General features: G+C 39.3%; 1 protein-coding gene across 12 annotated transcripts in view; it reads left to right on the top strand.

Annotated features, from left to right (window-relative positions):
- erc2 (ELKS/RAB6-interacting/CAST family member 2) overlaps positions 1–27,169 on the top strand; it is a 61,654-nt gene that overhangs the window by 12,291 nt on the left and 22,194 nt on the right. For 10 of the 12 annotated variants that reach the window (XR_014119368.1, XR_014119364.1, XR_014119366.1 and 7 more), the window contains 5 exons: positions 17,875–17,901; positions 22,334–22,771; positions 23,009–23,083; positions 25,222–25,377; positions 26,863–27,030. Coding sequence is in view for 1 of the 12 variants with exons in the window: in XM_081705366.1 (XP_081561492.1) it covers positions 17,875–17,901; positions 22,334–22,771; positions 23,009–23,083; positions 25,222–25,377; positions 26,863–27,030 (864 nt within the window). In the remaining 11 variants the exon portion in view is untranslated. The remainder of the gene's footprint in view (positions 1–17,874; positions 17,902–22,333; positions 22,772–23,008; positions 23,084–25,221; positions 25,378–26,862; positions 27,031–27,169) is intronic. The other 2 variants (XR_014119365.1, XR_014119363.1) reach the window with 1 other exon arrangement.

Genomic DNA, 27,169 nt, shown 5'->3' with positions numbered 1-27,169 from the left:
GAGGCACATTTCTCACTGTTCTTTTCTGTCTCAGTCCTCTCTCCACTTTGTTGTGTCTTTATGACACTCCTTCTTGTTCTCTCTCAGTCTCTCTCACATACACATGCACAGGCCTCTAGACACACACTCTTACCCAGTAGGATGGAGATTAGTCAGCCTCTGTGGGCAGTAGGGGTGATTTTGGCCACCTGTCTGGCTTTGATGGGTTGAGAATAGCTTTAATGCTACAGAGTTTTTAGCTCTTCAACTTACTGCAGCAAAATCAAAGGTTGCAACATTTAAAGGCAGGATTTTCTCTTAAAACTTAACAAAGGATGAAAGGAGTGAGGAGTTTTATAAGTTGTTGCTGTTTATTCTGCCTTTATAATTATGAGACATTTTGTGAGTGTGTGTATTTATGTGTGAGTGTGTACATAGTGGCAATCGTAAGAATGGACATTAACAATAGCGCTGTGTGTGTGTGCACAGAATGAGCAGTAACTACAGCTGCAGATGAGACGGCTTTAGTATTGATCTTTCTTCTCAAACTGCTGAGCACTGCCATAAGGGTGCACACGTGTGTGTGTGGGTGTGAGAACAGTGATGTTCCCCAGGGTGTTATACAGTGACTCGTTTTCATCGTGTTCCTCCTCCAGAGTGGACACGAGCATCATCCAGAGTATTCAAAACCAGTTCCGGAGAGCAAATAACCATTAAGTGATGCAAGTTTATTAGTAAAAAAAGGGAAATTAAAAGGAAGTGTTAATGATTGATGGGTTCATCTTAACAACTGCGTCGACTGTTGTGAACTGAATGAATTACAATAGGATTGACAGTGCTAGTAGACAGTCTGTTTTTGTCATCTTGGTTCTGCAGCTTGTTTGCTGTTTGTTTGTCATGTCCAGGCTTGTTTTGAATGATTTGAAGTGGCAGATCATCAGTTTCTAGGTGACAAAAGCGAGAAGCAGCTTCCCTGGTGCCAGATGAATCATCCTGTGATATAAACTGTGTGTTGCTGCATGTGGGTGTTTGTGTGTATATGTTTGAGGGCTGTGTGTGTGTGTGTGTGCGCGCGTGTGTGTGTGAGCGTGCGTATGCGTGTGTGTGTATCTGTGAATAACATGCCTGGGGTTGCGTGGGATGTGTGTGTTTTCAGTGTGTGTGTATAATACATGTTCGTGTGGGGTATGTTTGTGTGGTAGATTTATATGTGTGTGTTTTTTGCTGAGTCATGTTTAGCTGGCATTCTCTGATGAGGCCTTGGTGTCCTTCAACATGCTCTCCATCTCTTGGCTTCTGCTCATGTCTTAGATAAGGCCAGTGCATGAATCTCAACAATGAATTGTTTGTCAAGAGCATGGGTGTGTGGTGTTCTGCTACTTCTTGTTTCTCTGTTTGTTAAAATGTGTGTGTGTGTGTGTGTGTGTGTGTGTGTGTGTGTGTGTGTGTGTGTGTGTGTGTGTTGAAATCTGCAGGACTAGTGTGGCCTTAGGATGTTTTTGTGATTGCCATACTCCCAGGAAAGATGTGTGTGTGTGCATATATATGCTTGTGTGGATTTATGTTTATGTATTAGCATTGCTTCATGTTTAAGTGTGTGTGTGTTTCTGAATGAGTGTGCATAGGGTAAGTGATCATCTGTCGCACTGTGTGTGTGTGTGTGTGTGTGTGTGTGTGTGTGCCTGACCATTATTCATCAGAGCTGCTAAGTACTCACTAAGATTCCTCTTTTGCCTCCTAATCCACAATATACAGACTTCAGTTATAGGAATGGTTAGTCCAGAAATGTCAGGATTGTTAGGAATTAATTCATTATTAGAAGCAGGTGCTCCTTATTATGGGTAGCAGGAGCTTGTTGGATTCTATTCATCATTACACTATCTTTAAGATAGAAATATTTGTTTTAAAAATTCCTATAATCTGTCTGGGTCCAGATCAGCACCTATGGAAATCTTCGGTAGTGATAATTGTTAAGAGTGGGTTATTAAGAACAGCTAATGGGTGCAGTGTTGAAGCTCACATGATGCTTACATCACTTGCATCACATTGCTAAACCAGGTCTGTGAAAGGTGGCACCTGTATTGCCGTATGTATTTATTTCATACTAAGTTACCTCACTGTTTGACAAGATATGTTCCTTACTTCATCCTGGCCAGGAGAGCTACTCTTAGGGATTGGTTTGAATGTAAGGATGGCCAGAAGTGCTCGCGGAGTGTGCTGTGATGTTTTTGCTGCTCAGGAACGAAGCCTCATTACCGAGGTGCACAGCTTCATTACAGCGTGCTTACAGCAGCATAACCAGCCCATTACCAGCAAGTCTGATCATTTTAGCATCCATTTCACAGTTGCTTTCATGTGCTTAAATGTTGAAATGCTTTACATACAGCTACAGACCACAAGAGTTAGTCAGTGTGGGCTGGTCAGTTTTTCTGTGTTGTCAGCTACCAATCATGAATATTTATTTATCCTGTTTATTGCAAGCTGTATGAAGACTATTTAATTTGTGGCTGGTAAAACTATGGCACTTATAGGCTTTCTATATTTCAGAGAGGTGTGAAGAAACATCAGGAAACAGTTTTCAAATGCTTAAGCTGTGGAAAACCAACGTTTGATTCAGCTGCAGCAAACCACAATCCAGTGAAGGGAAGACATCTGCTAGGGCCTATAGTTAATTCATGATGTTCATACTAATGTCTTTGTGTGTGTGTGTGCATGTGTGTGTGTGTTTGTGTGTGTGTGAGTGAGAGAGAGAGCGCAAGAGACAGGGATTGTGGTTGAGACAGGGAAATGGAAGAGCTAGGGATAGAGATGGATAGAGTTACAGAGTAAGAGGTGGAGGACCAGATCAGAAAATTATATTGATTCAATGTGGAATGAATGGTAGGAAAGGTCATTGAAATATTGAACATTGAAAGTTCTCATTAATTTTGATATTGAATCAATGTTGAATGAACCACCACAGGAGACACGATATCAACTCTTTCTCAACAATAATCTAAATGAAGTACTATTGATTTCTGGTTAAATTTAACATGCTTCAACATCGATCCAAGTCATAAAACAACTATATCAGAATCATATAACCTAACCCCCCTGGAAAAACAAACCAAAAAAAAAAACCCCACAAAAATGAACAAAAACATTTAAAACTTTATTTGACCTTTATTTGATCAGGTTTAAAAAAATACATTGCTGTGAAAAAGAATTATATAATCTGAAACCATTCAGTGGCATCTAAAATTTTTTTCTGAGATTTTGTTCATTGCAATGCCACCCTCCCATTCTGGTGCATAATGCAGCCACTTCTTGAGCACATCAAAAGATGTCATGAGAGTCGGTGAGTTATTGTGAGCCCCTAAAAAGAGAAAGTTATAGGTCATTACTAAAATTTTCAGATGATATATAACATATATGTCATGTTTAACACGTCATCTTCTCCTCAAAGCAATTACTTCAAGTAATGGTTTGCTATGAAGTGCCAAGATTAATAAAACATGCTGCCATATTTAGTGTAATGTTATATTAAGAGCAAATAGCACTCTAGTAATACATTTCCTCATTCATAAATGTGGATTATCAAAGTATTTTACTGTTTGTGTCGTATATGCTGTGTCTCTTGCATCAACAGGTGTACGTCAACATGTACACTCTTAATGAAGTAATATATTCAGAAGCCAGATTTGCATTCAGACACATGCAAATCTACAATTGTAGGATTAGAATATATGAAATGTGAACTCAAGAGTGGAGAAGCAACCTTTGTTTTATGCACCAATGATCTTTATCATATTACCAATAAACATTCATCAAGCTCCTATTATTTATGAAAAAGCAAAATAAAATGAAATACAGCTCAAACAATTCACTTTAGCATTTAACCCATAGAACTAAGCACTGATATTAATTCAGTTTTTTACATCTACATACTAAATTTATATATTTTGGACTGTATAATCAATGTATGTCCTATAACAATGACATTGCAGTCTGCATGATTTTTTGTTTTCATGTAAGGGATTCATGTAATCCCTGCCTCCCAAAAAATCTGAGTGCATGTTGACTGTAGACACTCATCAAACATGCAGTATTTCAAAGATATTGTCACAACCCTGCCAGTAACCAGCCAGACTCCATGCACCAATCATAGCATGGCCTCTGGTATCCCACCACCCACAATTGCAAACCTTGATACCTGTAAAGATTAGGTTAGAGTCAACATAAATCCGCAATCAGAGCACATCAATCTGACTTATTTCTAAGTGAAACAGGACATTTGGCTGGAAAGTCTTTATGGGTAGGACATGTTTTATCTATTGGGATTTAACTGGATGGTGAGACCTTGATGCTAATCTGCAGGCAATCAACAATGAGACAGAAGGAATTTAGGAAGTAGCAAATGTCACTATATTTTGATTAAAGTTTATGGAGAAGCAAGATTTTAATCTTTTAAATGACATGGCACAAAAGAAATACAAAAAAGTTCCATTTTGACTTCAGAATGACATGATGTCCCTTAGTTATAATGATACTGTGACTAAATGCTGTATTCATCATTACTGCCACTAATAATAATGTTACTCTTAGCAGTTTCATTGTCAGTGTGCATCCCTATAAGTGTTAATCATGTGCTTTATACACAGCAGAGCTGTCAGTGGACAGGAAGGAGGTTCTTTCGAGGGAGTGTTGAGGTAGCTTTTGTTACCATCCATCACCTAATGTATCTATAATATCAAGCTTCACTACAAGTATTCATTAAGACTTCATTATATATTATGTATTTCATTGTTATACATAATTTATTATATTTTATTTCCATTTTGCATATTCTGGGGCTGTGTATGGTACACTGGGCTGCTGCTGCCTTGAAAGTTACAACATAAACATAAAAATGTTCATGTAAAGTGTTCATATAACATGCTTAATCCATTTTGGTCACTAACCATAAAAATACTGTTCAGACCAGGACATTGATCCCAAACCTGCAAAAAATAAATAATCGATTTCATTCAAAAACTTCCATTACTTCATATATCTTCTCCCGCAACACAGGAATGTAGCTCTGCATGTATTTTATTGTTATCAAGATATTTGGCTTGGTCAGAAAGCAACTGATACTCATAGTAAAATCGATTGTGTGCATTTAAAACAACTGTGTAATGAAGTGGAAGAGACTTCTGCACTACCATGTCTGTCTCATGAATGAATAATTGAATAAGAGTTGTGAGCAAAAATATGTGAGGCACTAATGGCTACTGTTACAACAAGCCTGCATTCCCATAAAATAGGAAACTATAGAAAATATTAGAAAGGCTATGTAGAAAGTGCTGATATTTCTAACAGCTTTACAGTACATATGTGCTTCCACTGAGGTATAAATTAATATTAGTATTTATTTTGGTTTTGCACAAAAAAAGCAATGCTTTTGTAATTTTGTGTTGTAATGGCCCAAGCTGCAGGGCAAGGAGCAGGATGTACAGACTCCCTCGACAGTGACATGCGTTGTGACGTTTAATGGGTTAAGGAGGATGCGGGGACGAGGCACGTTAAACAGAACATACGTTTTAATCATAAGCACAACTCTCTCACACACACACACACACACACACACACACACACACACACACACACACACACACACACACACACACACACACACACACACACACACACACACACACACACACACACACACACACACACAACGTGGGTCAAACACCAACAACCTTCACAGTACGACACGAGACTTATATACACTCATGACAATTACACACAACAAGGATCAGGTGAACACAAGAGGGCGTGGCAATACGGACACGCAGACACGCACGCAGGCACGCATTTGAGGGGGGAGGGGCCGTACCGTGACATACGTTTATTAAACAAACAAAGACAATCGGCACTCACATGCAGCATCAACACTTAACACGAATACAATTAACATGAGCACAGATACAAACATGGGCAACGACTGACCACTAAGCACACACCTACAGTGGTTTAAATACAGACAGACGTCACGAAATGAAACCAGGTGGAGGTGTGTGCTAAAAAACACTGGTGTACCACGTAAACAGTGGGAAAGGGAGCGTTCCATGACACGTTTTATTATGGTTAAGGAGAGATGTCTTTCATATCTGTTTAATTAGACATGAGTAAAAAGAAAAAAGCTTGGCCTTGCTTCTCATTTTAATTATGACTTAATTCTCTTGCTGTTATTGCAGTATCCAACAGCTGTATGTCTGTAGTGCACAAATACAGGAATGCATATGTGGTTTTGTGATGACCATGCAGTTTTCCTCATGTGAGCATGACTGTGTATAAAAATACATAAACATTTCTAAAAGTTTATTCCTGCAGGCTGCATTGACTAAATGCTAAATTTGTGTTAAATATGCGCTTCTATACAAACATGCTGGTCTTATCTTTGCCAAATTTTGTGTGACTGGGAGTCATATTTTTGAAGATAAGAAATTCCACACATGGCTTCCCCCCAAAAATGTTAATTAATGAAGGTTTTCAGGAGCATGAAAAAAATGTATTCATTTGATATACTTTACAAACTTTGGTTAAGGTCACTAGCCACAAATAAAAAAATCTGAGACAACTCTGTCCGAACTGATTGAGTAACTTGCACAGCATTTGTTTGCCACTATTCCTGGTATGATCCTACACGATACACAACAATAAATAAAAAGTATGAATTCGGACAGCTTTGTAAAGTAATAATATTGTACTGCCATTATATTGTGTGCTGCTTCCTGAGAAATGAAAGAGAGAAAAAGGGATAAAGATAAAGACTTTGTTCCCTAAATGGCGACTTACTCCGCCAGAATATGATGTGAACGAGGAGACACAGGCCAAATATGGTTTAATTAACAGTTCCATCATTATTTTGTAAATGTTCTTACAATTTAGGTGGGCGCCTCTTTTTGATTCCCCAGGGTTCTCATTCTACAGTCGCTGTATCAAGTATTGGTCCTGATTATTTCCCTCATTACTTAAATGTTCAAATATTAGCTGTGCAAAAAGAAAAAAAATTCTAACTGACCCTTGGGCTGTGTTGTAGATATCTACATGTAAAACTAATACAAAACTTAAACTCTCCATAATTAGGACCCTTCTGAATTTATCGGTAAATTGGTTTAAGTCCCCAAACACATTTCGCAAACATTACAGATTTTAGAAGACGTCATTAATCATAAATTGCTACATTATTAAATAACACTGCACCATATATCTAAAATGCTAACTTAGCCTTGGCGGGCTGTCCTGCCATGCTAAGCTAAGGGTCTGCTTTGATGGAGTGGCAAGGCTTCCTTCTCGCTCATTGAGATGAAAATACTTTCTGCATCATAGAATGGTCGATAGTTTAGCAAGATGCTGGAGCCTCAAACACCTCCAAAACATAGCAGTGATATTTGTAATTCCAGCAAAAGGTACCAACAAGACTGGGAGTGGAAGTGTTCATTCAGTTTAAATCCACATCAGAAATCAGAACAGCAACGTTTGTAATGTTTCATCAACATAGCAAGAAAAAATAACAACAAAAAACAATAAGCTCTGGCATTTAACTCTGCGCTGTTCAATTAAGTCATGTATCTGGTCATTTTTTAAAAATGTATGTGTTACATGGTGGCCATGAACATCTGTCATCCTTCAGCTAGAAGCAGGGAACAAATGCAGAATCTGTCTTCATATTCCACTACACAGTACTGGCATTTCTCCATCTGTAGCAATTAAACATATCTGACATTCATTAATCCAAGATAGAAAATGTCAAGTCAAAAAGCAGGATAAATGCTACTAGCTCAGGATTTTGCTATTAGTGAATCAATTTTCTAAAGGTCCAAAATAGTATTTTTCTTCCTTAATCAAAATTTTATTTTAGCAGGAAGTATGTGATTATTTCACTGGGTCACTGTGCCAGAAATTTTAAATATTGGTGGTCAGAGTCAGCAGTCAAGAGTATAGATTTTAGGCTTGCAAGTCTGCTCTTAATGTAAACTTGTTAATGCTTTCCTTTTGTGCTCTCTTCTTTTCATTACACTATTAAGCTATGTATGTTTCAACCATAATTGCCCTGTTGTAAACTTCAAAAACAGTCCTAAAAACATTCCGTATGTTGTGTGAAGACTTCCTGAAATCACCAGTACTTGAAACCTGACGCAGAGCTCCAGTTAGATTCTGAGACTGCAGAAATGGAATGAGATCCCATTCCAGCAGACAGGTAGTGAATGGCTGCCTGAAGCTCCTATACTAGCTAAGTGAATCAACTAGCTAAGTGAATCAATCCACTGGTGTACACACAACTTTATAATTTCTGTATAGTTTCACAAAATGCTACACATAAGAGCCAATCAGATCATGAACAAAATTTGCCTTTGGTTCAGGGCTGCCTGGAGATAAGAGTAAACACACGGAGACAAAGGGGCACAAAATTTTCATGCAGCTCACTAGGAACACAAGCCTTGAGGACAACAGAGCCAGAGTACATGAACTGGCTTAGCTCAGTGGCTTTCTACTGATCCACTCAGTCAGGTCTCATGGTTTGTGTGCATACTCAACAGGAGTGTAAGGATGTAGCCTTAAAAGTTTCCTAGAAATCCATCCAACTACTTAGGCCGGAGGCATTTTTTTACTCTCAGACAAAAGAATTGGAGTTCTTATGTTACAGCAGAGTAATAAAGATGCATGTATTCTATAGGAATACAGTAAGACTTGTCAAAGGGCTTGATTTCTGTTGTAGATGATGGTTTTCATCAACATTAACTGCAAAATCCACATCTGTTCTAAGTTTAACATTAGTGTCAGGAAATATCTTGTTAGGCCACACGCCAGACTATACATTTATCACATATAGAATAATTATTGTGACATTTCACATAATTGATAAAAGCATAAGGTAGCGCATCAAGCACAACAGCTGAGACAAGGACCTGAAATTGTTTGCCACAGTACACAATTCTACTTGACAGAACATTTGGCAAAACCTTTGTAGATTCCTCCAGGAATTCAAATATACTTCCAGGTCAGTCAATAATAGACCAAATCAGCAGCCTAGTACTTGAAGCCTTAAATTAACATCATCAATGTTTAAGTGCAGTTCCAGTTTGTTGAGACATTTCAAAACAAACCAAAGTGGTTGGTTTACCTGTTGCCCACTTTACGAGTGGGTATCTTTGATGGTGTGTCACTCGGTGTCCTTCCATCATATGGAATTTCTGGGCGAAACTCAGAGTAAACAACAGACCCACCAATGAAACTGAGATGTTTTTGCCCAAATATTGTGAAGCATACTGTTTCTTAGCTCATCTTCATCATCTGAACCATCATCTGACTCATTAGCGAAATTACTAAAACTGACAGCATTCTGTTCAGACACCTTCAGACTCCACAGCAACATTGCTAACATGGGCAGAGCTACGCTAAATGTGTGAATGCCCCCAAAATTCCCACAAGTTCACAAAAGGGTGACCTTCAGTTTGGAGGGTTTGCTATGTTGCATTCTTGTCTCTACAAATGTTCTTGTCTATAAAACCTTTCCTAAAATAGGGATTGTTGTTGTGGCAAAACAGCAGATGAGGGAAATGTAGTTAAGTGTTTAAAAATAATTATGCTCTTTTTTCACTAAGACATTTCATTAAAAACCCAGAGAAGTGTGATAGCTTGTGAAAAACCTTTAATATTTTAAGCTTATTACAAAAAGTCACACCCACAGGGCTGTGATGATAACCACATTACTGCAGTAACATTGTCATATGATGCCTTGTGTGCCATTGTACACATTTCTGTCAGTACTGCAGATTTTATTTTTTCTGCTGGTATAGGAGTGTATATTGTGTGTGATGTGAATTATAAACATATGAAACATTGTTTACATCATATATTAAAGGGCTTCTGGAGAAACAAAACGTTTCAGGTACTGGTCACTTCAGCATTAGTGTGGAGGGAAGGAACAGTCCATTAAACATTTGGGGGATTTCTTTGTGACTTTTATTAATTATTTCTAGGAGTGAGTACTTGTGATATCTACAGCTAATGTTCAACTTAATATATGCTAAAAATACACAGACATAAAAGACCAAAGCATACAATAAACAGTATGAGTTAGATGTTAATCACAGATGCTAGCAAACATACCTCTCTCATGTGGTAGTGGCCACACAGTTGACATTTTTGATTCAATAGTGGGCATGAAATGAGTTCCTAAACTAAATGTTAGGTCACCAATTGGGCACATTTTGGCTTTGACCTAGACATGAAGGGAATTTGTAGTAAAAAGGTATCTGTATCACCAACTTACCACAGTTGTCAGAGTGTTTTTGAGGCCCAATGGAAAATACTCCTGCAGTTACAATAGGAATGGGGATGAGCTTTACAGTAGCCAACTGCCATAGAAATTATGCTAAAATATCTTGGTATATCTGATTTTGTTTTTCCCACTATGTTATATCTAAAACAGCTTCAGATCTGAGGAAAGTTGCCACAGTTTTCCTTCCCGAAAGTTAAAATACCGATGAGTAGGGAAAAAAAAAAACTATAGACTTTTGTCAAGATTTTAAAAAATTCTTCTGAGAAAAATGTAGTCTAGTGTAGTTATGTGCTGTTTTCACTATTGGCCTAGATTACATAATATAGCAAGAATGCTTTGTGCTGTTGTTTGACAGAAACTAAAGGTTTTTGTGCTCAGCCACTGGTTTTTTGCTTGCTTCAACCATTACCACTGTGATGGTGCACGCTGCACATGTCTGGTGTGAAATGGGCTTTCGACTAAACCATCTTTTATATATATCAAAGAGTGAGAGCTCAGTGGTGAGGGCTGTCACCTTCCTCTGAGGCACCTGCATCCCATCACTGCATCTTTTGAAGCTGCGGCTCATCCAACGTCTGTGGGCGGAGTAACACTCTCAGACAATAGGGCTGTCAGTCCCCTTCTGATGCATGAGCACAGTGACGACTGTGATTGGTCAGTGTCACTGTGATTGACAGAAGAGAGTGAGGGTGCCACCCCCCTCCCTGAGTACATGGCCGTTTTGCCCTGAGGCTCCCAGTCGTGGATGGCTATGGCATCATTGGGGCTCATTGATCTCCCGCTTTTCTGTTGCATCACTTTGGAGCCCCATAGAATTGACCATCTTGAATTAACCATGCGCAATGAGCACTCCCTTGAAGTATGTATTATTGCAATGAAATTCTACCTTAAACTGAACAAAGTGAACATATGGATTTCCTGGCAAGAAACATAAAGACCTATATGAAGACCAGCAGGATGTGCCGATTAACTTTAGTGGCCCAGTGAGTGCAATGAGCACTTATCGTACCGACTCATAGACTAAACTATTTATTAGAGATCAGACTGCTATAATACCACGTATCAGAATTAGGCTGATATCAGGAAAAAAAATATTGAATCAGATATCGGGAGACAAAGTTTTAAGGAACATGATCCAGTACCATTACAGTCCTGCCTGAAAATAGCACAGCAGTGCTATGCACCAGCATACTACAGGACATGTGATAACAGCCATGTTAGGGTGAGCACAGTTGTTGAGTTTAACTGTGTTCTCTTTACATTGATTTAAAATGATTATATTCATATGCAAATATCCGTGCACTCCCACACGTGTGATGACTTGCATTGCTATCATTTTGATAAGGTTATCCTCCTTCCAGTGAGAGCATTTAAACGAGACGAAATAGCGTTTTTAGTCCTGTTCACTGCCATTGATCCGCAACCAACAGAGATTTATTTATTAATCTATTCTTTAAAAACAAATTACTTTCTTTCCAGTTTGGCTGTAAAGTAGAGTAAATTCAGGGCCGGGGTAAGGAGAAAGCAGTAGAGACCCGACAAACAGCCAGAGAGGAGAAAGAATGACCGAACAAGTTAAGCAATCTGCTTGTCTACATCCATGAATTAGTCTGTGGCTTTTGTATATTCATACTGCGTGGAAAGGCAGAAGAGCTGCTGAGTTTTTGGTTATAGTTGGACAGGAAAAACTGAATAAGAAGCTGGAGAATAAGTCAACTTCAGCTAACTCTGTCCATAGATTTATTTTTTGGCTAGAAAAAAAATTGTAATCATTATCAGATTACATTTCTATTGGTTTTAAGCAGAGGTTGAGTGAAGAAAAACCCAGTACAGGTAGCCTTTCTCTGTCTGCTCACTTAGTGTGTGTGTGAAGTGTGTAGTGGGTAGAACAGTGATTTGCCGCTGGAATTCTCAGGAATGACAATTAAAATGTTATTATTAAGTTGATGTGGAATTACAGTTCAGTGTTCAGTAATGAGGGAATTTAATAATGCAGTAATGAGAAAAAAAATGCAATTGAACTATAGTGCAAATGTTAGAAGTCAATGAATGAGACAGCTGTACTGAGCTGACAGAGAGAGAATGAGACAAAGAGAGTGTGTGTGTGAGTGTGTGAGTGAGAGTGTGTGAGAGTGTGTGTGTGTGTTTGTGTGTGTGTGTGTGTGTGTGTGTGTGTGTGAGTGTGTGTGTGTGTGTGTGTGTGTGTGTGAGTGTGTGTGTGTGTGTGTGTGTGTGTGTGTGTGTGTGTGAGTGTGTGTGTGTGTGAGTGTGTGTGTGTGTGTGTGTGTGTGTGTGTGTGTGTGAGACACTATGGGAATGGAAGGAAAAAGTGACATGCTTAAGTAATGTAAACAGTTTTTCTGTTTTGTTTAAATCATATTATTTTGTATTGTCATGTTCATGCATGATTTCTGTAACAATATAGCAGATATAACATCTCATACACATAAACACAAAAGAACTGGATCAGTATCGATATCTGGTGACACTCAAAATGCAACATGGGTATCTGACAGGCACAGAAAAATTGACATCATGCTATCTTTACTATTTACTGACTATTACTTAATATATATGCTCCTTTTTATGTTACACTTTGAAAAAGACAAATCAGACTTTATTATTATTTATTATAATTAATCTTTATTATTATTATGTCTGTAATTTTGCCTAAAGCATATCTTTAACAGTTAGAAGAATAACAAATGCTATTACTTATCCATTTTTATTGACTGCATGTGCTCGACCCTTTGTTTAGTTATTAAAGAGACTGTGAGTGTGTGTGGGATGGTGCATTGGGGCTAAACTGCCAAACTGTGGGGATATGTTGCGTTTGCCGTCCCAATCACCATTTACCACCCACCTCTTCCTTGTTTGTTTTCACCCTATTTGATCTGCACAGGTGCCCCGGTTCTGCTGCCTTCATCTGCACATGCCTTTTCCCCCTTTTGTCTGCAAATAAAATTACTTCGAGTTCATTTGAGTTTGCACCTCACTCCTGCTTCACTATGTCACAGGCGGAATGATGACCCCCAGTATAACTGGTTTATTACAAGCCCAATTGCAAAAAAGTTGGGACAGTAGGTAAAATGCAAATAAAAAATGAAAGCAGCGATTAGTAAACCGACAGTTTAACCTGTATATAAAACAGTACAATAACATGTTATTTAATGTTTTACTTTATTAACTGTATTGTTTTTTGGAAATATTCACTCATTCTGAAATTGATTCCTGCACCACATTCCAAAAAAGTTAGATGATAAATTTAAGAGGCAAAGGTAAGACTACAAATTTGTCAAATGTTCAAAAACATCTTAAACAGGTGATGCATTAATGCTTGGGTATAAAAGTAATATTTAGGTAGGGTTGAGTCCTGTATGATTGAGGATGGATGAGTGAGTGCAAGGCTTTTAGCTGTTTCACCTCCTGTGCTCTAGTATCATCACAAGTCTCAGGAAAAACTCCAGAGAAATATCATAAATGCCATAAATGACATCTTAATGATTGAATGTCCGTGACTTTCGATCTACGAGTTGGCGACACATTAAAACCTAGTATGTTTCTGTGATGGAGGAGCATGTTTTAATTGCACATCTGTTAATGCACCATTATCACTGAAAGATATATACTCATTTTGGAGCAATTTTTGTGTCTTTTAACTTTATTTCGGAACACCTGTGCTTCCTCACAACACCAAGCCTCATCCTGTACATGCTCCAACAGTTTGGAAGCAGAGAGTAGGGTTGTTAGAATGGCCTGTCTGCAGTCCACGTCTGTCTCCCATTAAAAACACATGGTGCGTTATGAAGTTGAATGCCCTGTATGGTTGCACAGCTGAAGACTTGTATAACGAAAGCATTTCAAATGATTCCACTTTCAAATCTGGAACAGCTGCAGTCCCCAAATGATTATAAGGGGTGATGTAAAATAGTGGTAAACATGCTTCTGTTCCCACTTTTTTGGAATGTGTTGCAGTCTTCACTTTTGGAATGATGACAAACAATAACATTCATAAGAGCAAACATCAAATATTGTATTTTTGTGCTGTTTTCAATGTAATACAGGTCGTCCAGAATTTGCAGATCACTGCTTTCTTTTTGATCAGTTCATATAATGTCCCAACGTTTCTGAAATCGGGTTGTATTTTATGTTACAGCTGTACAATTACAGCAGAGGTGCACCAGCCAACATTTGGTTTTATCTTTTGAAAAAGGTTTGTAATTGTGCAACGGTAATTGCAGTTGCCATGAGGCAGATAGATAGATAGATAGATAGATAGATAGATAGATAGAGAGATAGATAGATAGAGAGATAGATAGATAGATAGATAGATAGATAGATAGATAGATAGATAGATAGATAGAGAGAGAGATAGATAGATAGATAGATAGATAGATAGATAGATAGATAGATAGATAGATAGAGAGATAGATAGATAGATAGATAGATAGATAGATAGATAGATAGATAGAGAGAGAGATAGATAGATAGATAGATAGATAGATAGATAGATAGATAGATAGATAGATAGAGAGAGAGAGATAGATAGATAGAGAGATAGATAGATAGAGAGATAGATAGATAGATAGATAGATAGATAGATAGATAGATAGATAGAGAGATAGATAGATAGATAGATAGATAGAGAGATAGATAGATAGATAGATAGATAGAGAGATAGATAGATAGACAGATAGATAGATAGATAGATAGATAGATAGATAGATAGATAGATAGATAGATAGATAGATAGATAGATAGATAGATAGATAGAAAGTGATGGACAGGAAAAGAAAGGGTACTTTATTGATTCCTGAGGGAATACAATACATATCAAGTAAAGAGAAAAGAGCTCACTATGCACTAAGTGAAGTTCGGGATGTTCTCTGTGTATGTGTGTACCTTTTCTCCAAATAGAAGTACTCCTTCATCTACGCAACCTACTAAAATTAGACTTTGTTATCCATTTTATAAAGCTGTTTCATTAATGAAGAGTGTTTTAGAAGGCTGTTAGATTGAATTAATGCAGCCTTACTGGTAATTATGAGTCATGTTTGTTTAGCACTTATCCACAAAAGCACCCCACGCGCACATGTGTGTATGTGTGTGTGTGTGTGTGTGTGTGTGTGTGTGTGTGTGTGTGTGTGCTTTGTTTGTTTAGTGTAAAAGATACATATGTTTGCCCCCTCAATTATGGCGTGATGCAGGCTGTTGGTTGCTGTATTCATATGGCTTAGTCACAAAGATGATCCACCAATGGCATAACCTGCATGATAACATTTCAATATTCTCCAGATGGCTTAGTGAAACACATTTTACATGTAGGTAAGAGTAGAGAAAGACAGGAAATGATCTGTTATACTGGTGTCCTGCTTTTGTGAGGAACTGAATCCGTTGCCCTGTGATTGGTTGAGTTTGGTGAGATGTAATGGTTCGTGTAGTTGTATGGTGGGTGGTATAATGGTAGATTGGTTCAGGTTGGTAAGATGTGGGTGGTTGGTGTCATGTACTGTGTAAACACACTTCTGCCCCTGTGATGGACTGGGGTTCAATCCAGGTCTGGCCAAATGCTCTATGCTATACTAATAAGAATCCTTAGGCAAGGCTCTTAACACTACCTTAACACTACGTCTGCAACAAGATTGTAAGTTGCTCTGGATAAGAGTGTATGCCAAATGTGTTAAATGTAAAATTGGGTGACGTTTTAGTTTAGCAAGCCAACTGGACCCCCACCATACATGCAGTACTAAACTGGTTCAAGCCTTCACCACACAACCATTGCTACAGTCACCTGAAGCCTGCCTGAGAGGCTCTGCTGCATTAAAATGTTGCAGAGTCATTCGTGAATTCAGAGAAGTGCTCAGAGGTGAGCCGACACTAACGTACTGTGTGTGTTTGTGTGTGTTGTGTGTAAATTCTGGATTGTATGGATTGTAATTATGCAAATGGAATTATTGGACCATTTCCTCCCCTTCATTCCAAGATTAGGAAGACTATTGATTAAAAGAGAGAGAGAGAGAGAGAGAGAGAGAGAGAGAGAGAGAGAGAGAAGGAGCAGTCAAGGCAGAGTATGTACAGTGTTTCTGCTTAGAAGGTGTCTGCATGTGTGTGGGAGTCTCTCTCTCTGTGTGCTCATTTTACTATGTTTGTGGCAAAATGAATGGCTGCACAATGACAGGAAAACAACACAAAAAACTCATAAAAATAGTCATACAGCACACTTTACAGTTTGCAGAGAGGTCTTGTGTGTGTGCGTGTGTGTGTGTGTATATATGTGTGTGTGTGTGTGTGTGTGTGTGTGTGTGTGTGTGTATGTGTGTGTGTATGTATGTGTGTGCGTGTGTGCGTGTGTGTGTGTGTGCGTGTGTGTGTGTGCGTGTGTGTGTATATATATATATATATATATATGTGTGTGTGTGTGTGTGTGCGTGTGTGTATATGTATGTGTGTGTGTGCATGTGTGTGTGTGTGTGTGTGTGTGTGTATATGTATATATATATATATATATATATGTGTGTGTGTGTGTGTGTGTGTGTGTGTGTGTGTGCGTTAGCAGTCAGAATGAATTGACTGATTAGTCTGCAGCATAAACACATGACTCTCCTTGGCTCTTTTAGATTTGATCAGAGATAATTTGTACAGACAGACCAGAGAAGCCTATGGAGTGATCCACACAGATCAGTGTGCTGTCTCTCTCCACGCTCCACATCCCCATGAGATCTGATCCCTCCTGCTCTAGCCTACCTTGGTAGTTTAGGGTCTATTTATTAGTAGGTTAGATTTAAGCTTGTCTATTTATTAGTAGGTTAGATTTAAGCTTGAGTGTGATATACATGCAGATGGGTGTCACACAAGTGCTTGCGTGACATTTGGACTTCATTATTATTGGAAATGCACTTTTGGGTATAGGTTGTATGCATTTTTAGGCGTTTCTTCTGGATGTGCTCACAGTAAATCTTGTATGAGGCAGTATGCCTGCTCGTGTTGGTCACCTCTGCTTAGTGCACCCCTGTGAGTCAGTACTGCCTCCTACTGACCGAACCACCACATTACACATTAAAACAATCTATTAAAACAATCAGTAGACACAGAGATCAGAAGTGTTTTGTCTCTTTCCAAAAAGGATTTCTGTTACAAATGACACGATCTTTCTACTATTTCGTATCTATATTTGTGCATATGTGACTGGGTGTATTCTTTTGTATGTGTGGAATTTGCTACATTACTCCACGGTAAGTCAGTGAATGATGTAAGGTTGCACAATATATTATTTCTTAATCAATACGGCAATCAATGGCAACCAGCCTGTGCCACAGTGATTTCAAGGAGAGCTCTAATATGCAAATGAGTATTTTAATTAACTTTTCCAGTGCTTCATATTTGCAGCATGAAGCCATACAATCACAATATGAAGATTTGCTGATATGTTGTGCAGCCCTAAGTCATGCTTGTCATTCTGATTGTTTTGTGTCTGCGTCTTGTGTTGATTGTTGCGTGTGTCTTTGTGTTGATTGTTGCGTGTGTCGGTTTGTTGTGCTGTGATCTAATGCTGTGTTCTCCACACCATCTCCATCACTTCTCAGCACCTACTGGACGCCCGCAGGACAAAGGTCTGTTGCTGTGCTCACAACCGCTGCCCTGTGTGCATGAGTGCGCATGTGTTTGTGTGTGTGTGTGTGTGCATGTGTGTATTCAAGTTTAATTTTATGTATACCACATTTAAAAACACAATGTTGACCAAAGTGATGTGCATAAGTTGCATAAATATTCCTCCTACCCATTGCCCACCTCTCTACATAAGGATCATACAAATTACTTACAATATTCACAGATATAATGCATTTATCTGTTCTCAAAAGCCAGAGAATAAAAGTATGCTTTACGCTTGGATTTAAAAAGGTGTACATTTTAAATTATTGTAAGATCAGACTGGCACTGTAGTTGAAAAAGTACAGGATCAGGGAACACTTAGCAGCAGTTGTGTGGAGGATATTAGAGATCATGAAGCAGAGTATTGCCCAAGCATATCTGCAATACAAGAAGGGGCCCATCCATTCAGAGATTTAAAACAATCAATAAGATTTTATATTGTCTGATGTGCTATACAGGAAGCCAGTGAAGAGATGCTAGAATCGGGGCAATATGATCCCTGTTATTAGCACTCATGAGAAGACTGGCTTCTGAGGGAGACGATGAATTCGGAGCAACTTGCAAGTGTGTAAGAGATATACTGGCTGATTCCAAGATACAAGGCCAATTACAATTATTGTACATCCACGTACGTCCACTTTTTAATGTCCATGATACACTCATAGAGCTTCCTCAGGGAGCTGATCACCAGGCCTCAAGGGAAGATACAACTGCATGTCATCAGCAGAGCAATGAAAAGAGATGTCAGATTTACATATAATTGGATCCAGCAGTAACATGTATTTAGAAAATAATACCATCCCTATAATGGACCCCTGGTGGATTCCGGAACTCATAGTGAAGAAGAAAATTGGTTTTCAGTGTTAATAGAAAAGGAACTATTTCTGAGATATGAAATAAACTAATCAAGTGCTGTACCCTTCACACCAACACATTAGTCAAGATCTTAAGTGAGTATAGCATGGTCCACTGTCTCAAAATCTAGCAAAACGCAAACAGACCAATTGCCAGAATCATCAGCAAGAAACAAATCACTGGTCACTTTTACGAGAACAGTTTCTGTACTATGTAGTAATGTAAAGCCAGATTGAAAAGATGCAGAAAGTCAGTTCTTGTTTAAGAATGCCACACAAGTGGATTAAAAATCACCTTTTCTAGAATTTAAATAAACAAGACGGTTTGGAAATGGCCCAATAGTTACACAGGGTTTTCAGATTGAAATAAATTTTTTTAGTGGGGACCACTGCATGTTTAAAATGTGCAGGAACCGTAGCAGTGGGAAGACATCCATTATAGTTGCAGGACATCATAGGATATCAAAGGCTTCTTTAACCTGCCAGGGTAAGACATCAGTTGGAGAGGTTGTGGCCTACTATAGTGAACAAATATATCTCTTAATTGTAAAAGAGATGCTAGTTTAAATCTTAACATTTTTGAAATGCATGGTTCATAGTTAAAAGGATAATTAAAACATGTATGACGTAGTGTTGTGTGGTATGAACAAATATTTTTTGAGGGTGTTTTTTAAGATTCTGATAGTTTCACGGTATATCACATATATCACGTTTTTTTTGTTTTTTTTGCATGACAGGGCCTATATACTATGTAGTGGCTTATTCTGTAGACAATTCTTATTGTTCAAATGCCATAAATATAGAAATTAAAATATATAGATACGCCTTTAACATTGCTTTATTTTTAAAAGAAAATATTTTAAGGTAGTTCTACAAACACTATAAACTGATATAAAATACTAATTGTTTATGTATTCAAAGAGATATTTCTCAAACCTTCTATTGCACAATTAAGAAACAATCTCAGTATTAATTCACAATGTTTTCTTTCAAGACAGAGTATTCAAGTATTAAAATCGCTGTTAATTCCCTTGGTTCTGCATTTAACAAATAAAACATTCCAAATGTGCATTAGTATTATACTTCAAGGTAAAGTATTTGAGAATTCAAAGGAACTATATTATTCTTGTTTTTCCATTAGAAAAGTAAACATTTAAGTAAGTAATAATATATTTTGCAATAATATATTATATAATAATATATTTTACATTTTGATGCCAACATCTTGGTACATAATTTGTATATACAGTAAAAATATGAACATTACCAGTACAGGTTTTGGTAATTGAAATGTCTTGTTAACATGACAAATTTTGTTCAAGGAAAACCAGTCTGTCCACAGTGCAGACCTGTTGCAGGTGACAGTGTTCTCACTGGCAGGAATAAACAGCTACATCCTGGCTAGCTTTGCTACATGAAGAACATTTGCTTGGTGGTATTGCCTCCACTTCAAAGGGTTGGTGTCACCATCAACCTCCATTTACATTTGCAGCATCTAACTGACACTTTTATCCACAGCAACTTACAATCATGGCTGAATACAAGCTTTGAGCAATTGAGGGTTAAGGGCCTTGTTCAGGGGCCCAACATAGGTAACTAGGCAGCAGTGGGGCTTGAACTGACAACCTTTCAATTACAGGTCAGATACCTTAACCACTGAGCTCCCACTGCCTCAACAGCTTGCAGGTTTGCTTCTTAGCTCCACTTGAATAGTCTCCTTATCTGGGCGAGTTGCTCTGCTCTCAGCTATGCAGCTGCTGCCCTGCGTGTTGAAAAAGCTAGCCTTTTTTTACCCTCAGATGCAGCTACTGGTACCCTTGGAGGAGCTGGTGAAGTGCCAGTGTTGCTCTGTTAGCAGTGATCTCTTCTATTGCTCTAGCTTTGATGTCATCCACATTTTCATTCTTTATGTACGTACTTTTGAAGTTGTGATCAAGAAAGAAGCCATATCTAGTAGGTCAGTTGTGCCAGGACCTGAGTACTTTTCTTCAAGGATGGTTAGAATGGTTGTTTTCATGACCCTGGCCAGTTGAGTGTTATTCTCTTCCTGAGCAAGAATGGTTTTATTGAAGAGATAGAGTACTGGCTTAAGGTATGAAATGCTAAACTAGAGTTCAGCATACAAGGCATCTGTGAACTTCTGAAGTGGCTCAAGACCTTCTTTACTGACTCCACTGCATCCGTGTCCTGACATCTGGGTGCCAAGCGTCTTGTTTTCTTGTCAGCTTATGGCTCCCTCCTGCTCGCTCATTCAGTCTTTGGTATCTCTGTTGTGAGCTGGTGCTTTTGCAGGCCCAGCTCAGTCTGAGCAATCGGATTATGCATTTGCCTAGACTCTTCCCACACACCTGCTCCCTCATTCTTCTCATACACTAACCTTTTCACCCCCACCTCAGACTCTTTTCCCATGATGCATTGAAACTAATTCCTATATCGACCTTTCCCCAAAACCTCCACAAATTTCACTGTTTTTAGATTGGAATCTGGGATCCAGTTATGGCATGCCAGAAACCGAGCAAAAGCAGAGAGAAGTGAAACAATCCTGATAAACCTGGAAAAAACATTTAAGGGAAAAATTGATTTAGATAAGCTAGAGGAATTCATTTATCTAGATGAGCAGACAAAGTACAAAGTGGAGTGTTCTAGATAAATTGCAATGTCAGACTAAAGGAGTGATCTCTAGGATATCTGAAAAGACACAGAAAAATGTAGTGCTCTGAAAAAACATGCTGAGAAAATGTAACGGTGTACGTTACTTAAGCTGAAAGTGACTGGCTTCATCTGCTCCAGTTTACTCCAATACACCCATCCCCTATATTCAGTGATTCTGCCTAAGGCACTAATTGTGCCACATAGAGCAGACAATAAAAGCCCATCGTCTCATTAGTAGATCTAGCACAGGTCTATTCTTTAATTGTATTTAAATGGTCATTTATCCAGTATTCCCAAGAGAGTCCACAGCAGTGGATTCTTGCCTGACCTTACAATTCATGCTTTTTTCCCTCTCTCAGTTATAGACACAGTTTTCTTTGTCTGTTAACATTAATGAAAGCAAAAAAAAATGTTCTAGTCAGTGGTGTGCCCCTCTGAAGACCCAACAGCCAAGTATCTTGCATTACTATTAGTATATTTATTATTAATAATCAGCAACCAGTCCTAGAGGAATTTCATGAGCTAAGTAACAAATATAATCCAAACATAAAATGTCTGGACAAGTTATCTAAACATGCATGTCTTATATTGTTTTCTTATGGCTGCTGTGTTTTGTTCTTCATATAACAGAGTAAATATACATGAGAAATACATAACACATGGATGTTAAATATTGCCAAATATAAACCTTTCATATTGCCCCGTAAATGAACCAATTTAGCACAAATCTCACAGAACGACCTTGGAGGTAACCTTTAAATTCTGATGGGGTGGGTCTCTTGTGTCTCTCAAACCTTGGATGGAGTTCAGGCGCTGCCTGCCTCCCCCTGTGGTTAGCGTGCAGTCCTAATGCCAGACAAGTTAATGCCGGCTCTCCATGCCACAGCACCTTCAGATGACCATCCAGGCCCTGCAGGATGAGCTGCGTACCCAGCGCGACCTCAACCACCTGCTGCAGCAGGAGAGCAGCTCGCGGGCATCTGGGGCTGACCACTTTGCCACCATTGAACTCACAGAGGAGAACTTCCGCCGGCTACAGGCTGAGCATGACCGGCAGGCCAAGGAGCTCTTCCTCCTGAGGAAGACGCTGGAGGAGATGGAGCTGAGGATTGAGACGCAAAAGCAGACGCTGGGGGCCAGGGATGAGTCCATCAAGAAGCTCCTGGAAATGTTGCAGAGCAAAGGGCTCCCCCCGGTGGCAGGGAGGGCATCCGAGGAGGAAGAGCAGGAGAGGGCGAGGCGTATCGCCGAGGCTGAGGCCCAGCTTGGCCACTTGGAGGTCATCCTGGACCAGAAGGAGAAGGAGAATATCCACCTGAGAGAGGTATGCTCACCTGGACATGGGTCAGGCCATGCACCTGTTGTAAAGATGCATATAGTAGTAAAGTCATAATAATGATAATAAAATGAATATGAATGAAGATAATGATGCATTTGATTTCAATTTGTTCTTTCAATAAGCTTAAAGGCACATTACAAAGGGCTAAAATATACAAAGAAAAGGCAATGAAACATGAATGCAAAACTGAAGAGTATCTCATGGCTTAAACTTTGGTTTCAGGAGCTTCATCGAAGAAACCAGCTGCATCAGGACCCGAGCAAGACTAAAGCCCTGCAGACTATTATAGAGATGAAGGTAAGAGTTTGATTGCCGTAGGTATAATACTTATTGTTGTAACACATCACACTGCAAATCAGGACAGAGCAAATGCCTGCCAGATTGAAGAAAAATTCTCATAGTAATTATATTTAATTATATTTCACTATAGTTCAATATACCTGACTGTACTTAAAGTAAAGCTTCCAGGAAACACAGAGAAAACAACTATGAAATAATGAGGAAACAGGATGAAACGCATGCAAACATGTAAATAATGAGGAAACAGGAGGAAATGTGATTACAAGTTTAGATGAAAAAGCATAGTGTGTGCAAGTGCCTGTGTGTATGTGTGAGAGTATATGCATGTGTGAGTTTGTGCATGACAGTGAAAGAGATTGTATGTGTGTGTGTGTGTGTGTGTGTGTGTGTGTGTGTGTGCGCGCGCATGCATGTTTGTGTGCATGTGTGATATGACTGTTTTTGTTCTTAGATGCTCTGGGCTGCCATTTCACCACCAGTAGAGCCATTACACATGCCTCTAAAAATAAAGAATGACCTCATGCAGGTCCCCCCCCCCACACACACACATGTATACACCTTTGGACCTCATAGGACTCCCTAGATTAACACCAGAGACTTCCACTTACCCACATGATACCCAGATAGGGTGGTAGATTGTACTCTCTGTGTCCTTTGACTCTTCTCCAGACAACAGCCTATACACGACTTGTAGATCAGCACCATTCTTCAACCGAGACCTGAAGAACATCCAAACCAGCCAATAATGACTCCTCTCCTACTCCCTCATGCAGACACTGGACTGCAGACAGCTAGGTGTGCTAGAACCAACTTCGAACCAGATGAGCATTGGTTCCCATGGTGCAATGGTTCCCATTGGGCAAGCATTGACTTCTGATGCTGTTACTATGGGAACAAGAGGGGGTTGTTTACAGCAGTAAAGCAGCCATAACACTAATGCAGCCATATGAGAGAGCGAGAGAGACAAGGAAGGGAAGACGATTGCAGATCGCTGGAATAATAGGGTATAGTCTAGATCTTTTTATCCTCCCTGATATAGAATAATAGGGTATAGTCTAGATCTTTTTATCCTCCCTGATATAGAATAATAGGGTATAGTCTAGATCTTTTTATCCTCCCTGATATAGAATAATAGGGTATAGTCTAGATCTTTTTATCCTCCCTGATATAGAATAATAGGGTATAGTCTAGATCTTTTTATCCTCCCTGATATAGAATAATAGGGTATAGTCTAGATCTTTTTATCCTCCCTGATATAGAATAATAGGGTATAGTCTAGATCTTTTTATCCTCCCTGATATAGAATATTTATTTGTTGTTCTGAGTTTGTCAGAAACAGAAGTTGCATACATAAATTGCTTATTTACTAAATGGAATGCTTAAGGAAATATAAACTATACAACCATAGTTGTAACTACAGCATAATGCGCTTAAGTGTGGGTGGCACAAGCTATAGAACAGGTTTCAGTGCAGGTTTTTTGTGAAAATTCTCATTCTTGAAGTCTGTGAATGTAGTGAGATCAAGAAAGAGTGAATGAGAAGGGAACAGGGGGGTGGGGTTCAGAGTCTATTGTAGGAATGTGACACAGGCCGTGGTTAATCGTGTATTGTCTTTTTAAAAAGTTTAGAAGCTAACCCTACATTCGTGGTTTTGCAGCCTACAAGCAGATACACGCACACATGAACATACACACACGCAGTGGGAGAGAGAGAGAGAGAGAGAGAGAGAGAGAGAGATAGATGGGAGATGGGAGAGCGAACTCTCTGCACTGTTCTGTACCACTCTGCTGTGGTCCTTCTGCCCTGTAGCCGCTGGGGAAGTGGATATGTGCTCAGAGCTACTAAATGGTGATTAGATGCTAATCCATTAGCATGAGAGGAGGAGGATTCTGCCTTGGCTACACTTGCACTGCGATGCTGCAGTTCCTCTTTCTCCTGCTCAACACCCAGCGCTTTGTTTTCTCTCTCTCTCTCGCTCTCTCGCTCTCTCTCTGTGCAGGCGATCCGTTCTCTCATGGCTTAAATTGTCTGTGGGTGCAGGCAAGGAAAAAAAGACAAGAGAAAAAAAGCTAGCACATGGGTGTAGCAGGATGGAAATTAGCGTGGCTCATTTTTCCTCCAAACTGTTTGTCCAGGACACCAAGATTGCGTCCCTGGAGCGAAACATCCGAGACCTGGAAGACGAGATCCAGATGCTGAAGGCCAATGGCCTGCTGAGCACAGAGGATCGTGAGGAGGAGATTAAACAGATGGAGGTCTACAAAAACCACTCCAAGTTCATGAAGACCAAGGTGAGGATGCTTTGCCAAATGCTAACACTATGGGTGCTATCCATCTGAAAGCATGAACGCTGTGTTATTATATGGCTTTTCACACGTGTTTGCCTGGGATTCTATTTGCATATGCCTTAGCAGTCTTCTACAGAGTGTAGTGTGATGTCCTGATTATTTTGTTGTTAAGGGACCTTTAGAAAAGACCAAATGATTAAGAACAATATTCCTCAGATGAGCCAACACTGTGCATGATGTCACAGTTTAGCTACAACCAGTTTTCTGCAAATTTCATCTTTTTGCTGTTGTACACATTTGAAATTGCCACTAACATGGGTATCTATCCTGTGCTTCTTGGAAACCTGGGAGATGTACAGTAGTGGACCCCACTCTCCGATCCATTCTGGAAGTCTAAAAATACTGATAATTCCAAAGCAAAGCATGCTGGTCCAGGCTCAACAGTGACCGTGCTGTGAGCCGGCGGAAAGTGCTGACACTGTTGTTTTAAACGCAGATGATTGGCAGCCTGAACAGGCTCAGTAGCAGCAGCGAATCAGAGTCTGCGTGGAGGTGTGCCAAACGCTGCATGGGGTTTAGTTATTGCGCTTCGACAGTCAGCAAAATGCAATGCATCTGTCCATATCTCCTTTAGTCTGCCACGTTACTCATACAGTTTGGCTTTCCAGTAGTCTCTCTCCATCTCTGTGTCTCACTCTCTGTCTGTTTGTTTTCAAAATGAACGTTTCTGCCTGACTGCCTGACTTCCTGCATAGCTGTGTCATCTTTTCTTTGCTCCTGAGGTCTTCAATAGATGTTGTAGCTTAGACTCCATGATTTTCTGTTGCAGTTCTTTACCACTGGATTTGTTTTTTTCAGTGTATTCTGTCCAGCCACCTGCCATGTGTAGATCTGAATAAAAACCTGATTCTCCATAAAACTTGCCTCCTCAACACTATGTAATTGTTCATTTGCATGTCTTATCCATGTCTTATGTGTGTGGAACATTCCTGCTGCTCCATCTATGTTTACATGCATGGATTCATTTTGCAGTCATTTTGCAGGATTTATTTTTACTGCATGTTTAGAACCCTGTTCATCAATCATAGATGGCTGTGGCGCATGGTGACTAGTGAGAGCAAAGGCTGACGTTGGCATCGCATGTTTAATGAGAGCAGATCTTACCATCTCTGTGATAGACACGATAGAAACATTTTGCTGCACGTTTTGTCCATCTTAATTTCTGGTTGTGTTCAGACGACTTCTAGACCTGGTTTGTGTAAAGCTGCTTTGAATGTCTATTTAAAAGCACTATATAAATGAAATTTAATTGAACTTCTCGTTTATGTCTTCTATGTTGTTCCATCTGTTTTTGTCTTGTTCTTTGTCTTCTCTGTTCCCTCCTGCTTTGTCTTTCTTTCTTTTTTTTCTCTTTGTCTTCTTCTCTCTTTCCTTCTGACAATCCCTCTTTCTTTTTAATCCCTCTACTCCTCTCTCTCCCTCTTTCAGATTGATCAGTTGAAGCAGGAGCTCTCTAAAAAGGAGTCGGAGCTGTTGGCACTGCAGACGAAACTAGAAACTCTAAACAACCAGAACTCTGACTGCAAACAGCACATTGAAGTGCTCAAAGAGTCCCTCACTGCGAAGGAGCAGCGTGCTGCTATCCTACAGACAGAGGTTACACACCCACATTCAAACGTGCACACACACACACACACATACACACACAAAGACATGCAGGCGCACATGCACACGTACAATCACACAGGTACGTGCGCACACAAACAGACGTGCTATGTACTTATGCTTAATTCGG

The sequence above is a fragment of the Electrophorus electricus genome, chromosome 22 (assembly GCF_041902795.1).
Source record: "Electrophorus electricus isolate QZ-2024a chromosome 22, ASM4190279v1, whole genome shotgun sequence".
In the NCBI taxonomy this organism is placed as follows: Eukaryota; Metazoa; Chordata; class Actinopteri; order Gymnotiformes; family Gymnotidae; genus Electrophorus; species Electrophorus electricus.
The sequence above is the reverse complement of the archived record's forward strand: the minus strand, read 5'-3'. Positions and strand labels throughout refer to the sequence as shown.